The sequence below is a fragment of the Mus caroli genome, chromosome 9 (assembly GCF_900094665.2).
Source record: "Mus caroli chromosome 9, CAROLI_EIJ_v1.1, whole genome shotgun sequence".
Lineage (NCBI taxonomy): Eukaryota > Metazoa > Chordata > Mammalia > Rodentia > Muridae > Mus > Mus caroli.
Genome location: NC_034578.1, coordinates 94,855,508 through 94,871,916, shown reverse-complemented (window position 1 = coordinate 94,871,916; position 16,409 = coordinate 94,855,508). Strand labels below are relative to the sequence as shown.

The 16,409-nt window shown below is 47.8% G+C and overlaps 1 protein-coding gene across 1 annotated transcript in view; it reads left to right on the top strand.

Moving 5' to 3' along the window:
- The window catches only part of Esyt3 (extended synaptotagmin 3), a 56,837-nt gene extending 46,621 nt beyond the window's left edge, over nucleotides 1–10,216 (top strand). The window contains exons 12-25 of the mRNA XM_021173235.2: nucleotides 434–516; nucleotides 2,032–2,080; nucleotides 2,493–2,582; nucleotides 3,091–3,153; nucleotides 3,236–3,298; nucleotides 3,791–3,859; nucleotides 4,147–4,233; nucleotides 4,831–4,980; nucleotides 6,072–6,571; nucleotides 7,167–7,265; nucleotides 7,694–7,825; nucleotides 8,650–8,755; nucleotides 9,799–9,848; nucleotides 10,110–10,216. Coding sequence (XP_021028894.1) covers nucleotides 434–516; nucleotides 2,032–2,080; nucleotides 2,493–2,582; nucleotides 3,091–3,153; nucleotides 3,236–3,298; nucleotides 3,791–3,859; nucleotides 4,147–4,233; nucleotides 4,831–4,980; nucleotides 6,072–6,571; nucleotides 7,167–7,265; nucleotides 7,694–7,825; nucleotides 8,650–8,755; nucleotides 9,799–9,848; nucleotides 10,110–10,146 — 1,578 coding nt within the window. The 3' untranslated portion in view covers nucleotides 10,147–10,216. The remainder of the gene's footprint in view (nucleotides 1–433; nucleotides 517–2,031; nucleotides 2,081–2,492; nucleotides 2,583–3,090; nucleotides 3,154–3,235; nucleotides 3,299–3,790; nucleotides 3,860–4,146; nucleotides 4,234–4,830; nucleotides 4,981–6,071; nucleotides 6,572–7,166; nucleotides 7,266–7,693; nucleotides 7,826–8,649; nucleotides 8,756–9,798; nucleotides 9,849–10,109) is intronic.
- Nucleotides 10,217–16,409: the final 6,193 nt, after the last annotated feature.

Genomic DNA, 16,409 nt, shown 5'->3' with positions numbered 1-16,409 from the left:
AATGTTTTCAATGAAAGGAAAAGAATACTGCATAGACAGTTATATCCAAGTCCTCAGCCTTCTCTGCTACCGCATGGGTGGGACTCATAGCCTGGCAGTCATGTGTCAGGGTCACCACCTAGCTGCCACCTTTCCTTAGAACTATCTCCGCGCTCTGTTACATCCGATCCCAGGCAATGAAAGCAGGCTGAGACAGGGCAGCTTAGTTTCCTAATGTTCCACAGTCCCCACGTGAAGAGAGAGTGACAGCCTAAGGCAGAGCAGATGGCAGCCAGTCTCCTCTGGGCACCATGCTATGGAGTGCTTGTGATGTCTCTGGTCCCCTCTGCTTCCCTCCAGGGAGGCCCTAAGCTGGGCTTTGGCAGTCTGTGGGTTGTAAGTTCTGATTCAGCAGTCAAGACCTGCAGGGCAAGATGCGTCTCTGTCCTTGCAGTTCATGGTGTACGAGGTACCTGGGCAGGACCTGGAGGTGGACCTGTATGATGAGGATACTGACAAGGATGACTTCCTGGGCAGGTGAGGAGTCAGGATCTGGGCTTTGGAGCTTCTTCCACGCTTAGGATACAAGGCTGGGACTTAGGGCATTTAGAAAGGACAGGCCCTCACTGCTCAATGACCTGCAACCCCCTGTGACAACAGCCACTGTAACGGGAGTGAGTGTACCAGACAGTCTGCCACAGCCCTGTTACCAACCTCCCTAGATGTTTCTAGCCCTGACACAGGCCCTGGAGGAGTTATCACACAGAGAAGCACAGAGAGGAGGACCCCCGGGCCTGTGTCCCCGCTAAGAATCTACCCAGAGTCCCTTTCAGAACAGTGAGCAAGGTGCTCAACTCCAAGGAGCCTTGGTCATTCCCTGTGTGCTGATACCCAGAACTTGAGGCTACAGGTGGACTGAGTGACCCCTGTGGGGCTGATGCGCAAACTCGGACCTACCTGCAGTCTAGGCCAGTTCCACCTACTGTGGCCACAGAACACCCTCCCTTGGAAGATGCTCGATGAGTGTTTGAATATATTTGCCTTTCTGTACAAAAAGCTCAGTGCTGAGCTTGGGTGGTGACTTTGGCCATTGTGGTTTTCTACCAAGGGAAGGGTACAGTGCAGCTGGATCCAGCCTCCCAGGAGAGGACCGAGGAGCAAGGGGGGGGGGGGTGACATAGATGTTTATTTCTCAGGACAGGAGGCAGGAGCAGAAGGGACTCAAATCTTAGGCCCTTGTAGTATGCAGCTTGTTTCCCCGAGTATGGAGTTCTAACAAGTAGAGACATGACCAAGGAAATAGAAGGCACGGCTCCCGCATGGTGCTGCTGCTCATTCTAGAGTCTTCATGGTCGCGGAGACTGCAGTTTGTAGTGTTGCAGGTGGAGGGTACGGCTTGTGATACTTCTTCCAGGGCTGAGTTCAGGTACATGCCAATGCGTACATACTTCTGAGTCACACAGGAACTGTATCCTCCCTTTGGCTGGCAGGACCTGCTACAGGTTGAATTTGGCTTGAGATAGGCTAGGGGAACACTGATATGGGACTTCCTGGCTTTCTCACACACATGTCGTCTGTTATTGACGCCTACGTGACACTGGTACCACTTATTGCCACTTACTGTGCACTGGAACCAGTTTTCAAGTTAGAGGGGCATCTGACTATTAAATTGCCTCTGGCATTTAGAGGGAACGGGTGCAGCCAGGAAGGCAAATTCCTGCGATGCATGAACAGTTTTGCACAATGAAGAATTACCCCACTCAAAATGCCAGCCACGGTATTGTGGAAAACCCAGGGGGGATGTAGCCAGACCTCTGCTTGTCCCTACTGGGGCCAGAAGCTACTTCCTCCCTTACAGCATAGGCCCAGTAGAGTAACCCTGGAGGTTACTCAGCCCTTCCTTCTCCCCAGCTGCAATTGGTCTCCCACTGTTTACCTGGGATGACAGAGGCCACTGTCACAGTGGCCACACCCAGTCATTTGAGAACAGAGGCCACTGTGGGCCCCCGAGGCCTGCTCTGGACACTGTGGTCCTTACTCTCGGTCTTCCAGCCTGCAGATCTGCCTTGGAGATGTCATGAAGAACAGAGTGGTGGATGAGGTAGAGATGGCACACCCAGCCCCGGGGTTTCCAGGGATACCCCTCTCAGTGTACCGCTCTAGCAAGTCACTTCAGCCATCTGGCCCTGGACTGCACACATGTCCATTCCCAGGGATGAGAGTTGGGTGAGGCCAGTTTGGCTCTGGGGAGCCCCCTCTGGCTGGAGTTAGACGTTTCCCTGGGAAATACCTGTAGAATAAAGGCAACTCAGCAAGGGAGTCACGTAATAAGGAAGGTAGGCTGGAGCTGATGTACAATCCCAAAGTGTAGGACTTTTCCCCAACACCTGCCAGTCCCTCTGACTGCTGGGCTTTCTCTGGGTTGGCTAACCTTTCCCCTTAGTCTTGAAACTCCAGCCCCCACAGCAGCCCATCTCCATCTTTGAGCTTGCCTTTCCTTTCCCCAACCACAGTGGTTTGCCCTGAATGACACGACCAGTGGGCGGCTGCACCTGCGGCTGGAGTGGCTCTCACTACTCACTGACCAGGAAGCGCTGATGGAGGTGAGCGGGTGTCACTGGCTCCCTAGCAGACAGGATTGTCAGGCGAGGAGCCTCAGGTGGAGGAGGAGAAGGAAGAGAGTCCATTTTTGCCTCATGGTTCAAACAGAGACAGGAAAGGAGATATCCCCACATTTCTACCTATTGTATGCAGGTAGAGGCAAGAAGGGAAGGGCCCCCATTTGTTGCTGTCTGTTAGAGAACATGTCACGCCAGGCTTTTCTCTGCCAAGGCATCTCCTCCCTCAGTAAACAGCCTCTGAACTTTAGTCAATAATTTTTAGCAAACATGGGGTCCTTGGAGCTCTGTGCCATGGCCCCTCACCCGATTTCCTAGGGACATCTACTTTTGTTTACCTTGAACCTATCCTGCTGCAGAAGTGTTCTCGGACAATATAAAGCTGGTGGTTAGCATGGCACGGGCTGTCTGCCTTCTGTTCTGAGTAGACTTCTCCAACCCTCCCTGTCTCCTGATTCTGGGTGTATTTAGTGAGGGCTTTGTCTATTTGCAGAATGATAGTGGCCTCTCCACTGCCATCCTCGTGGTCTTCTTAGAGAATGCCTGCAACCTGCCGGTGAGTCTTGGTGGGCATCTGCCTTACATTCTGCACTGTCAAATGCCCCTGTGTTGCTTTAACCCCAATTCTTGTGCTGCAGAGAAACCCTTTTGACTATCTGAATGGTGAATATCGAGCCAAAAAACTCTCCAGGTTTGTCAAAGTAAGTGAATGTGACTCTTTCTCTGAAGTGACTGTAGCCTGGGCCTGTCTGTCACCCAGCCCCTGCTCACGGGGTCTACTGGGCAAGGTCCTAGGCTTGGCACTGTTCTCAGTCATTACCCTGGAGTTCCAGAGTAACAGATTCCAGGTTTTCTTGTTGTCTGGGGCAAGAGTGGTTGCTATTTTATAAAAGGGATCCAGAGGGTGGAGGGCCTGGGCCTGGGCCCAGGCATGGCGGTAGGTGGAACAGGACATTTCCACCAGTTGCTCCAGTTCTGGCCTCTGGTCTGCAGCTTGGGGTTCCTACTCGGGGCAGTCTTGCAGTGTCCATGCCATAGTGCAGCCCTTGATGCCCGGAAGCTTCTTCCCCAACAGGAGACACTGGCTACCCTACAGTCTACTGATATGCCTGGGGGCGGAGGGAGAGGGAGAGGATGGAGAGGGATGGGCTGTCTTGGGCCCACCCTGAAACGTTGTGGGTTGCCCCTTACAGAATAAGGCCAGCAGAGATCCTTCTTCATACGTCAAGCTCACTGTAGGCAAGAAGACCTTTACAAGTAAGGTAAGACGGTTACCATGGAGACCAGAGAGAAGAAAATGGAGCTCCTACCCCTTTCAAGGAGAGATGAAATAAAGGGAATTTTCTCATGCTGAATGCTTAAAAAGCCTTTGGAATCCCCTTCCTTATGTGGCAAGTGAGTCCACCAAGAACACACCAACAGAATTAGGGCTTACCTTGGAGCACTGTCTGAAGCCATGCCTTTCCACTACACTGACTGTCCCTAGGTTCCTAGGGCAGCTGGTGGCCACCTGGCATGCTCAGATGATCTCTCCCTTCTCTGTTCTCAGACTTGTCCCCACAGCAAGGACCCTGTGTGGAGCCAGGTGTTCTCCTTCTTTGTTCACAACGTGGCAGCCGAGCAGCTCTGCCTGAAGGTTTGCTTGAAGCTGGGCTCTGCAGACAGTTGGGAGATTTCTAGGCCAAGGACAGGAGAGAGTTTTCTGTGTACCGTGGGCAGTTCTAGTAGTCAGCCCCATAGTGTGTGGGAGGGCATGAGGCCCTCAGTCCCTTGAGGCTGGTGAGGTCACCACATAGGAGACTATGGGAAGACAAACGGTTGTTTCAGTCCCTTAGTTCCTTCAGTACAGATGATCTTTAATAGCCTCACAGTACTGGGGTCCTGTGCTAGACTCTTAATATTTACAAAAGATCTGCAGAAGAATTACCTTTTTCACAGGAGCAAATAGAGGCTAAAGCAATGATCCTACCACCACCCAGCAGTACAAAAGCCCCACTGGTCCTGGGTGTAGGCCAGACTAGCCTCATGCAGACCATCATCACCTCTGCTCTGAGTCACTCTCTGCCCCAGATTCTCAGCAGGTACAAGGTCTGGCCCATTTCCATTCCTGCCAGATGCTAATTGCTCCACAGTGCATACTTCCTGGAGGAAGCCCAGACTCAGCAGGACCAGCTAGCAGGGGCAGCAGAGTGGGCTGAGCTCTCCCCTGAGTCTGTAACTGCCCCCTGCCCAGGTGCTGGATGATGAGCTAGAGTGTGCTCTGGGAGTGCTGGAGTTCCCCCTGTGCCGGATCCTCCCCTGTGCTGACCTCACCCTCGAACAGTGCTTCCAGCTGGATCACTCAGGCCTGGACAGCCTCATCTCCATGAGGCTGGTGCTTCGGGTAAGTATCGACTGTCTTGGTAGGTGGGGCTGGGGTGGAACAGGTCCCAGCACTGAGCATCTGTTGAATGCAGAAGCCAGGAGAGAGGTTTATGTCTTCATCTACTCACCGAGTCAGTACATCAAAGATAACCTCTGAGAGTCCCTTCCTTGACGGTGTATTAAGGAGGGAAAACGTAACAGGCTAAGTACAGTCTTAAATAACCTCAAGGGTATTATCAGCTTTGCTGTGAGTGAGGTCTTCGGAAAGATAGGACTCATTGGGGCCAGGAGATGTTTCCATAGAGATGTATCCGCCGTCAGCTCTTGTTGTTTCAAATACTGCCTCTCCCACTCATTTCATCCCTCCTCCTAGAACCTCCACGCTCATCTTTCTTCTGTCCTTGGTCCATGCGGCCACACTGACTGACCCCTGGCTCTCCCTGCTCCAGACCTTCCTTTCCATTCCCGGCTAATTTCCTCAGAACCATCAATCTAATCACTGTTCGCCATACTAACTTTCAGTGTGGTTTTTATTTCAACAGTGAGTTTCTTTTTGTCTTAATTTCACCCCTTCCAAATCCACCTGGTCTTTTTCACGTCTACCTTCCCATAAGCCTTTAGTCATTTCAAATGTTTACATTGTACTCCATTCATTCTCCTGTCTGAAGATCTTGGGGGTCTGGGAGTAAATTTTCTCCCACAGTGGATGGATATGATCGTAAAAAGGTTTGAGGGAGGCACATGCTATGCACCCACAATACCCAGTCTTCACACTATGACCCACAAAGGGGATTGGGAATAAATCTTGCTCCTTAGCTTGTCTGTGTTCTCGGGGTGACTATTCTGCGGCTGCTGTGAATGTATTCAGTGTTTCTTGGTGGTGTAGATGAAGGCTGTTCTCTGCTGGAGAGGGTTAGCTTTTGCTCCAGCAGAACAGAGCACCACACAACATTAGAGACCTAGATGCATTGTTATGTTAATTTTAGTGATTTTTAAAACCCATGGCAAGTCTGAATAGGAACTGGGAACTTGTGAGGACAGAAAGGCCTATCAGATGATATGTTTGGGGTGGACTTTTCCCTTATAAACAACCTTCTCATCTGCCACCAGTTCCTACGTGTGGAGGGACGCGAGCTGGGAAGCCCATACACTGGACCCGACGCTCTAAAGAAAGGTCCTCTGTTCATCAAGAAGGTGGCCACCAACCAGGGTTGTAAAGCCCCACCCCTAAACGAAGGCCTTGCAGATGTGACAAGCACCTCGAACCCTGCCTCTTACATCAAAGGAGCCTCCAAGAGCATTGACAATATCAACGCAGCCACCACAGACCCTGAACCTATGCCTGAGCCCCAGGGGCCAGGCCTGGAGCCCAAAGGCAAGGACAGTGCCAGAGGGCTCTGTGAGTCCCCCGGAAAGAAGAAGAACCCAGCTACCACCTTCCTGACTGTCCCAGGTCTCCACTCTCCAGGGCCCATCAAGTCACCCAGACCCATGAGCCGCCCTGCCTTCCCATTTGCATGGCCACTCACGAGGGTGGCTCCCAGCATGTCCTCACTCAACTCCCTGGCCTCTTCCTGCTTTGACCTGACAGATGTCAGCCTCAACACTGAGTATGCATCTCTCTGCTTGAACTTGCCTAAAATAACTTGCATGAAAATTAGATAGGAATGTGCAGACCTGCTCACGTTCAAGGTTCTCCCAAAATGGGTTTACAGGAGGCAGCCTGGACTAATAGGAGGAACACAGGACGAGGGGGAGAGGTCTAATGTTGGCTATGGCTCTGGCTACATAGACTTCAGTTGTTACGGTCCCTTCCATAGAAGCATTTCCTGGATTCTAGGTATAGAGGGCTAACATGAACAGTTGAGAATATGAACTTGCATGATAAGTGGCTGCCATGTATTTATTATGTGCTTCCTGTGGGCTTAGCATGTTATCTGATCTAACTCAATCTTCTGAATAACCCTACAAGACAGAAGAGACCATTGTAAAATCCCAAGTCCCAAAGGACATAAGGGCCTCCGGGGTCGGTGGTGCTTTCTGCGGAGAATTAGGGTAATTATGCTGGGTGGAATGCTGGGAGGAACCCTGGAGAGAATTATTGACTCAGATGAGTCTGTGTTCCTCACATAGGACATTCTTCGCTGACTTCAGGTGTCGGGAGGAGGGTCAGTTCTGACAGTAACAAGACCCTTTTTTTCACAGAGCTGGGGATTCCAGACAGGGACGGCTGGGTGAGATTCAGCTCACAGTGCGCTATGTGTGTCTCCGACACTGTCTCAGAGTGCTGGTCAACGGCTGCAGGTAAAGAGGTTCTGGGCTCAGGGAGGTCCTTTGGAAGGATCAGGTGACCACATAGCAGGAGTGCTTAGGGTGATGGCAGGAGCATGTCCTCCTAAGTGACACAGGAGGACCCATAGGCCATGGGTGGCAAAAACCCTCCAAGGGGCGTGCTGAGTGGCCCTTCTGTGTGGGTGCTGATGGGGTCAAAGGGACTTTGCTCAGACACCTCTGAACTACTATCTTGAGGTGTCCTTCCTTAGGTACAAAGTACTTGGCTACATCCTAGATAGCACAAAATGTGTGTTCAAAACCACAGCTAGTATCCTGGTCCTTTAACCTTGCATTTGTCTAGAGTATAGAGGATTTTAGTCCCCAGTGGTTGATCCAGCCTCCTCCCAAATGAGTACTTTGTATATATAAGAACCAGGGACTCCTTTTCTCTACATTAGAAACTTAACACCATGCACCAGCAGTGGAGCTGACCCCTACGTCCGCATCTACCTGCTGCCAGAGAGAAGATGGGCAAGTCGGAAGAAGACCTCAGTAAAACAGAAGACCCTGGAGCCCCTATTCGATGAGACGTGAGTAGGACAGCACTTAGCAAACCCCAGCCATTTACACAGTACCTAGTCTCATGTGACATGTTGGAGCTTGCTGGATATGGGGGGAGGGGAGGACACAAGCTGAGTGACTTCATGAAGCCCCTGTATACTTTTTAGTGGGAGAAAGGGCCGCTAGGGCAACTTACCCAAAAATGTGATCAAGGCTGCTCACATTTGCTGTCCTTAGAGGATAAAATGTTTCCAGTGGTGGATAGTACATATTCTTTCTCTCGGTTCTCTGGCTTGTCTTCCCTCCCACAACATAACCAAAGTTGGCAGGTGAAAGACATCCTTTCTATCGGTCCAGTGTCTTTGAGGACATACCTGATAGGCAGGCTGTAAGCACATTTCTTGCTTTTGTTAAGAGTCCAGTTGAAGCAAGTCCTTTAAAAAAATGTTTATGTGTATGTGTGTATTCCACATGTACAGTAGTGCCTTCCAAGTCCAGGAGAGGGTGTTGGTAACTGCATCCGGAGCTGCAGTTACAGATGGCCTTGAGCCGCCTGATGTGGGTGCTGAGCTGCAATCCTCTTGACCACAGAGCCATTGCATCCTCCTCTGCTTTGCAGCCAGGTTGGGCACATGATTTTTTTTTTTTTTAAAGATTTATTTTACATATTGATTATATGTAAGTACACTGTAGCTGTCTTCAGACACTCCAGAAGAGGGCGCCAGATCTCGTTACGGATGGTTGTGAGGCACCATGTGGTTGCTGGGATTTGAACTCTGGACCTTCGGAAGAGCAGTCGGGTGCTCTTACCCACTGAGCCATCTCACCAGCCCTAATGTTTTGACTTTTAAAGGTTTGAGTTTTTTGTCCCCATGGGAGAAGTGCAGAAGAGATCACTGGATGTCGCAGTGAAAAACAGCAGGCCTCTCGGCTCACACAGAAGGAAGGAGTTGGGGAAAGTGAGTAGCCCACAGTTCCCTCTGTCCTAACGCCTGATGGGATCGTTCTGGCTCTTGCTAGGAGGGACAGCCTCCTTGAACGGATGCTTTGTTTTCATATTCTTCAGACCTAATGGAGAAATACAACTTAGTTGAGAATATCCAAATTCAATATTCCATAAGTATGTGGCACCTACTCCAGTATTACCTATTGTTTTTTATAAATAGATCATTAAGTGAAACTTGGGTTGCATTAGGCCAAGGTTTCTATGTTACCAGAATGTTACCTAGAAGTAGAGGAACTGTAATCCCAGGCGTTGCCGAGAGAGAGGACCCTCCATGGCACTCATTTAGTACCGCAGTTCTGTTTTTAACGGTGACCATCTGTGCTCATCTCTGCAATGCCTACATCTATGCAACTGACAGCAAACATCAAAGTTAAAATACCTGTAATTCTTGAAGGTGGTCTTTGAATATCTTAAATTCATGTTCCAAACAGGAACAGCTTTTGTGTTGTTTTTGAGACAGGGTCTCGCTATGCAGCTTTGGCTGGCCTAGAACTCAGTATGTAGACCAGGCTGGCCTCAGACTTAGAACTCCACCTGCCACTGCCTCCCACGTGCTGGATATGGAATAGTTTTAAAACACTGAGGCCATTGTCTTCACTCTGTCTGGAAAGGCTCCACAGGGACGGAAACACTGGGATGGATAGATGGGGAAGACCTCCATTCACAACTGCTGGGGGAGGGAGACTCATTCTCTCAGAGCATGGCCATTGGTAGGCTGCCATACTCTGCACACATGAACAACACTAAGTGGATTTAGTGGGTTATTAACAGCAGAGACATGAAGTTGGCATGTGGACATACTGCAGTACTGGGGGGGGGGAGCTGGGGGAGGGGCATGACATGTGTAGATACAATTATATTTATTTGTATGTGTGTATACAATTCTCAAAGAATAATTAAACAAAATAAAATACCGTGCTGGAAACTGAAACCTTCCCGCTCAGCCCACTTGCCCCAGAGCTCCGTGGAAAGCACTAACTGTTTGTCATTGTTTAGGTGCTGATTGACTTATCAAAGCAAGATCTGATTAAGGGCTTCTCACAGTGGTGAGTGTGCCTTGCCCTTTATCACCAGCTCAGACAGCTGCCCTGCTCCCCAGAGTGCTTCAGTATCCTTCCTCAGATGGTGTTACTTCCGTGTTGCTGACTGGAGGTCTGCCTGCAGCCCTCTGTGACTGTAGCGTTCTCCCTGGCCAGAGACTCCCAGACAGTTGGCTTCCACTGTCTCCACAGAGGCATGTTGTGTTGCTTGTCTTGTTGCAGCCCCAGATCCTCATTACTAACATACTCCAAACCCGTGTCTTACAGGTATGAACTGACTGCAGATGGACAGCCCAGAAGCTGACGATGAGCTCCAGTGTTACACTGTATGAACTCTTCACTACATGGATAGTAGAAGAAGGTCATGTAAAAGCAGGGACTGTTTCTGTTAATTTGGATTAATTCAAATCCACAGAGAAACTGTGGTATTTGTATCTCTAATGAGGCTCCAAAACCTCAGTGGTGACTTTTCACTTTGTAATTGTTCACATCAGTGCCCTGTCCCCAGCACGGGGATGTGGGGGAGGGAGCCTGTTTAGAGTAACTCCTGGGTAGTTACTGAGCACAGGAGAGCACTCTTGTGGAGATAAAAAGCATCCAAAGTCAAAACCACCCAGAGCTAATATTGCCTGCCAAAGCCCTTCTGGTTGCTTGTAAGCCTACATTTGCCCCAGGTTCTGACTTGGAGCTACAGTGTGAAGAGTTAAATGCTCTGGGAAAGCCTAGGGGACAAACCTCTGGTATGTGGCGTTATTTCCATAGGAAATTTTGAGCCCAGCCCCAAACCAAGGTCTACGTCTGAACTCTAGGTTCAGGAGGCTGCAAAACAGTCACTTCCTAGGAGGAAACGGGGCCTTTTATATTTCTGTTAGGCAAGTGTGAGACAAAGTCCTGCTGTTCTAAGAAATGGACAGTTCGCCCAAGGACATGTTAAGAGGAAAATATGTACATTATGTATTCAAACAAGTGCCTTTTACACATTTCAGTTTGTAAGAGCAGATAGACTTGTGTTCTGTTTCTAGGGTAAAGCCACCCATTCAGACAATGCTCCCTGCTATGTTCCTGTTGTCTTCAATGACGCTTTTCCTATTTATTATTATTATTCTGTGTAGGATGTGAGCAGCACACGTGGGCATCAAACACTTCGGGGCAGGCTTGTGCATCAGATGACCTCTGCCCACTGAGCCAGCCAGCCCTGATGCTCTGTGAAAGAATGCAACAGAGTGGTTATGGCAGCAAATGTCTTTAGTCCCAGCCCTGGGAGGCTGAGGCAGGTAGTCTCTGTGAGTTCAGGCCAGATGATGCTACAAAGTATGTATGACTGAGTCTCAACAACAAAAATGGCAATGTTCTGTCTGGGCCTGGTGGTTCACGCCTGAAATTCCAGAACTTGGGAGGCTGAGGCTGGCCTGCCTCAGCAACACAATAGTGTTCACTCTGACTTGTAGGTTATGTGTTATTTATTATAGACTGTAATATTCATAGTTCCAACTCCCCTATCAAGTGTGAGATGTGGTTTCTGCTACTGTATTCTTGCGCAGATGTGTGTTCATTCAGCAGCACCCTGAGGACACAGAACAGTCCAGATACTGTGCCTTTCCAATGGCCAGTCCATACTGAAATGGTCTCTTCCTGTGTAGCACTGTCCATTTTAACAATTCTCGGTGTAGGCAGGTGGATCTCTGAGTTTGAGGCCAGCCAAGGCTACATAGAGAAACCCTGTTTCCCCAAAAAAACCAAAACCAATTCTTAGTGTTGTGACATTAATTTTTTAATGTTTACAAGCTCTGTACTTGGTTACATACTAAGCAACTACACTACTTTGATAAATGTTTTAGAGTATATCCCAATTGAACCACAGACTACTTGGTGCATAATAAAAGTTTTGTAAATATTTCTACTTGTGTGTGTATATTTCTATTTGTGTGTGGAGAGAGAAAGAGACTGAAGGGTCCCCTCCCCCTTTTTTCTTTGCGCTAGGACCTCTTGCTGGCCAGTGAATCCTAGGCATCCAAATCCACCTTCCCCAGGTTGGGGAATACAAGATGCACCACCACCATACCTAATTATTAATGTAAGTTCTGGGACTCAGACCCTTCTATTTGCAAGACACATACTTTTTTGACTGAGCCAACAATTCCTCAGCCTGACAAGATTCTTAAAATTTTACAATAAAATATGGCAGTTGACACCCACCTTACCTAATGATGACACTGTAATTTTCCCCTGAATAGACAAGTATCATGAAAGTGGAAACACAAAGAGAATGGACTGTATCACATAATTATTAGCCACAGACGGGAAAACCTGCCACTCCTCAAAACACACAAAGAACGCGTATATTACCTTTCTGTTGCTCAAACAAAACATCACAGCCAAAGCACCTTTCAGAAGAATTCACTTCACCCAATGGTTCTAGAGAGTTCCACAATGACAGGGTGCAGCATGGCTGCAGGCAGCAGGTATGGTGGCAGGAACAGGAGGCTAAGAGTTCGAATCTTATGCTGAAAGCACAAACCACGAATGACAAGTAGGGTGAGGCCTTAAGCTTTCAAATCTGGATCCCAGTGAAGCACTTCCTTTAACAAGGCCACCAAGTGGTGACCAAGCCTTTAAACAGCTAAGGCTATGTGGAACATTCTCATTCAAGCAATTACACCTAGTTAAACAATGGACATGGTCAATGTAAAAGTATCCCAGGTGAAGTTTCTAGTGATGATATCAAGACAAAGCCTAGAGCAGCGTACAGGAGTTAAAGGAGATTACAGCATGGAGACCAAATTGTTAGCATACACCTGAGGACGGGTATCACATGAGGACAAGGACCACTTAGCAGTAGCATAGAGAACAGCAACTCTCTGCTATTGGAGTGTAGAGTCTGACAGTATACATAGTCAAGCTGGTGTAATAATACACCCAAACTACAAAACTGGTCTTGAACCTGGAACCCTGTAGAGCCTTGATAGCCAAGCACAAAGCTCACACTTATGACACTTAGGGAGGTATCAGCAAGAAGAAAAACAAGAAAATTGGGCTGACATCTTAAAAGTATTCAAGTCTTCATGGGAAAAAAAAAACAAACCAGAAACAATAAAACTTCAATATAGCCAGGCATGATGGCATACACTTTTAATCCCAGAACTTGGGAGACAGACGCTGACAGATCTCTTGAGTTTAAAGACAGACTAGTCTACAAAGCAAGTTCTGGGATAGACAGGGCTACACAGAGAAATCTTGTCTCAAAAAGGAAAACAAAAGAACCAAAAATATAAAACTAGGGCTGCAGAGATGGTTCAGCAGTCAGAGCCCATGATGAGTGATTTGCAACCACCTATCAGCTCTAGAGCAGCAGTTCTCAATCAGTGGGTCTCGACCCCCTTTGAGGTCCAACGAGCCTCAAAGTTTCACAGGGGTCACTTAAAACCACCAGAACTCAGATATTTGCATTACAATTCATAGCAAAATTACAAGTATGAAGTAGCAACAAACATAATTTTGTGGTTGGGGGAACTGTAGTAAAGGGTCACAGCGTGAGGAAGGTTGAGAGCCACTGCTATAGATGATCTCCACGAGCGCCTGCACGCACAGACGCACACACCTGCCCCCATGTATACAATCAGAAATGCATCTTAAAAACACACATCTACATGGATATATGGCATGACCTAGAGGGCCATGGCTGTGGTAGCAGAACCTGAGAGCATGAGCTCTCAACACGAGGAAGGCCAGTTACTTGTACCTTAAGCTGCAGATCACATCTCTGAAGTAGGATCGATGCGGGCTTTGACAACAGAGGACAATGGAGGGCTACTGCGAGGAGAAAGATGACAGCTTTTCTTCTGATGAGCAGTTTCTTTAGCCGAATGGTTTATGGGCAGTTCATAGTAACTTACACTCTCAGGCTCTGCCAGCACAGCCCTGGCCTTCTGTGTTAGCAGCAGTCCACCATCTTAAGTTGCTCAGCTAAGTGGACTGAGGATTCCTGTACCAGCACCTGAGGTCCGATTCAGCACAGCACAGGTGCTTAGCTATGTTTCTAAGCTCATTTCTTGCCTGCTGCCCCTTAGCTCTTGGAGGTAGTATACGTTTCCTCAAGTTACAGCAAGGACCTGTAAGAGTCTTCTTCGCCACTTCCCTTTTAGTGGCCAACCACCTTTTATTAGTTAGAAATTCCTATATTAATCTTTCATGTTTACTTACAAGAAACAGTGTGGCTTCTGCCTACTGGGTGACAAAGTATATATTCAGAATTTTATGATGATCAGCAAAATCAACAAAAAAAGACAACTGAAGTATGAAACTTTCAAGTCAGTAGTGGAGAAGATATTATAAAGAAAAATGAACCATTTCCCAATGAGGAGATAGGGGTATAAAGAAAAACAATACAAAATACAAAGAGGATGGTCAAAAGACCTCATTCATAACACAAAAAAGCATACTGAAATATCTAGACTAGCAACTAACAGTTTGAAATAAAGCACAGCAGTGCACATTGCTTCAAAGAGGACCACTTAAAAGACAATGCAACGAAAAGGATATACCCAAGAACACATTCAACTCTGTTTATATGAATGGTAGCGAACATGTTAAGAAGAGACTGCCTCTACTCAACCCCACAACGCAGCCCATGTTGTGTGGCAAAAAAAAGAAGCAAGAGTGTCTAAAACCAACCACTTTTATAGTTAATGTTCCTACCTCAAAAAAATCACTGAGAATTCTCCATTCACATCGTTAGCCAAATAATCAGTATTGCCCAAGCTGCACAGTATGTAGTCACGTGATGTCACACAGCACCTTCCTCTTAAAACTGGACGCTTTCATTTTGAATATATACATATATATATATATATATATAGAGAGAGAGAGAGAGAGAGAGAGAGAGAGAGTCTAGAAAACTTGTACACAAATGCAGAGGACGTCATGCATGCAAAATCTAAAATAATCTAAAGGTAAGTCATGTGAATTGACCAGAATGCTTTTTAGCAAGATTGCTGAGTAGAAGTAGATTTTAAAGTCGATTGTAGCTCTGAGCAATTAGGAAATGAAATCAGAATTGCAAAGGTAATTTCTAAGTGAAGGCAGGCAGAGCCAAGGGATCTGCTTACATTACCCCTGGCCTCAGGCTCAAGTACAGGACATGTTAGGGTTAACCAAATCTATTCAACATCCGAACTTGTATCAGTGACATAAAAACTACAAAAAGAAGAGTTTCTACTGCTGTGATGAAACACCATGGCCAAAAGCCAGCTGAGGGGAAAAGGGTTTATTCAGCTTCGACTTCCATACTGCTGGTCATCACTGAAGAAAGTCAGGACAGGAACTCAAAAGGGGCAGGAAGCTGGAGGCTGCCGCTTACTGGTTTGCTCCCCAGGACCACCAGTCCATGGATGGCAACACCCACAATGAGCTGGGCCCTCCCGCACTGATCACTAATTGAGAAAATGCCTTACAGCTGGATCTCAAGGAGGCATTTCCTCACCTGAGGCTCCTTCCTCTCTGCTGACTCTAGCTTGGGTCAAGTTGACACAGAACCACCCAGTACAAACACCCTTCTAGAAATAGGCACATTAGAGCTTTCATTTCAGGACTAATGGGACTTGCTGCCTCAAATGGCACTCTGGTCGTAAGTACATACAGACCGCACAGGACCAAGTCATGGCCTCCAAGCAGTCCAAGATTCACAGAGGTGAGAATGCAGATCAGAGAGAGGCATGATCAGCAGAAGAGTCAGGAGTAGACGAGATCTCTTAAGAGAATGACGCTGAGTAGAGTACCAGGAGGATGGGAACACCTTTTTTTTTTTTTTTTTTTTTAATTTCCACTCCATCTGTTTATAGCTGCCGTGGAACCCTGAAAGCCTTCCTTCTGAGAAGCTCTTCCAGCAATGTTTGCCCTCATGTTGCTCAAGCCCGTGGGAAGATGAAGGGTTGGAGGTACTTCTGAAACTCCCATGATTTTATTTTCACATGTCTAGTAGAAACTGCTTCAGAGAACAGAGTTACCACTTTCCATCCAAGGATACATAGGAGTAAAGACATGGACATCTTAGGTTCTGGTTTGACACCAGCTAGGCTGAAAACCAAATCAGGCAGCTAAGGGCAGAGGCCTTGGGATGTGGGAAGCATGAGGAATTGTGTCAGCATGGACAGAGAGGTGTCAGGTGATCATATTAGGTATGTGCATATGCATGAAGCTGAAAGGCTTTTTCTGACTTTCAGCAAGGGTCTAGGACATGGCACCTGAGCAGCTGGACCTACATGATATTCCAACTTCTGAACAATAACTTACTACGGGGCAAGGCTACTCACCCATTTTCTGCTCCTGCCTCTGATTCTCTTTTTGGGGTGGTCTATAGTTCAGTTGGTGGTTTCTGGTGGGATGGACTGACTAGTTAGGCGGTTTCTGGTGGGATGGACTGACTAGTTAGGCGGTTTCTGGTGGGATGGACTGACTAGTTAGGTGGTTTCTGGTGGGATGGACTGACTAGTTAGGTGGTTTCTGGTGGGATGGACTGACTAGTTAGGTGGTTTCTGGTAGGATGGACTGACTAGTTAGGTGGTTTCTGGT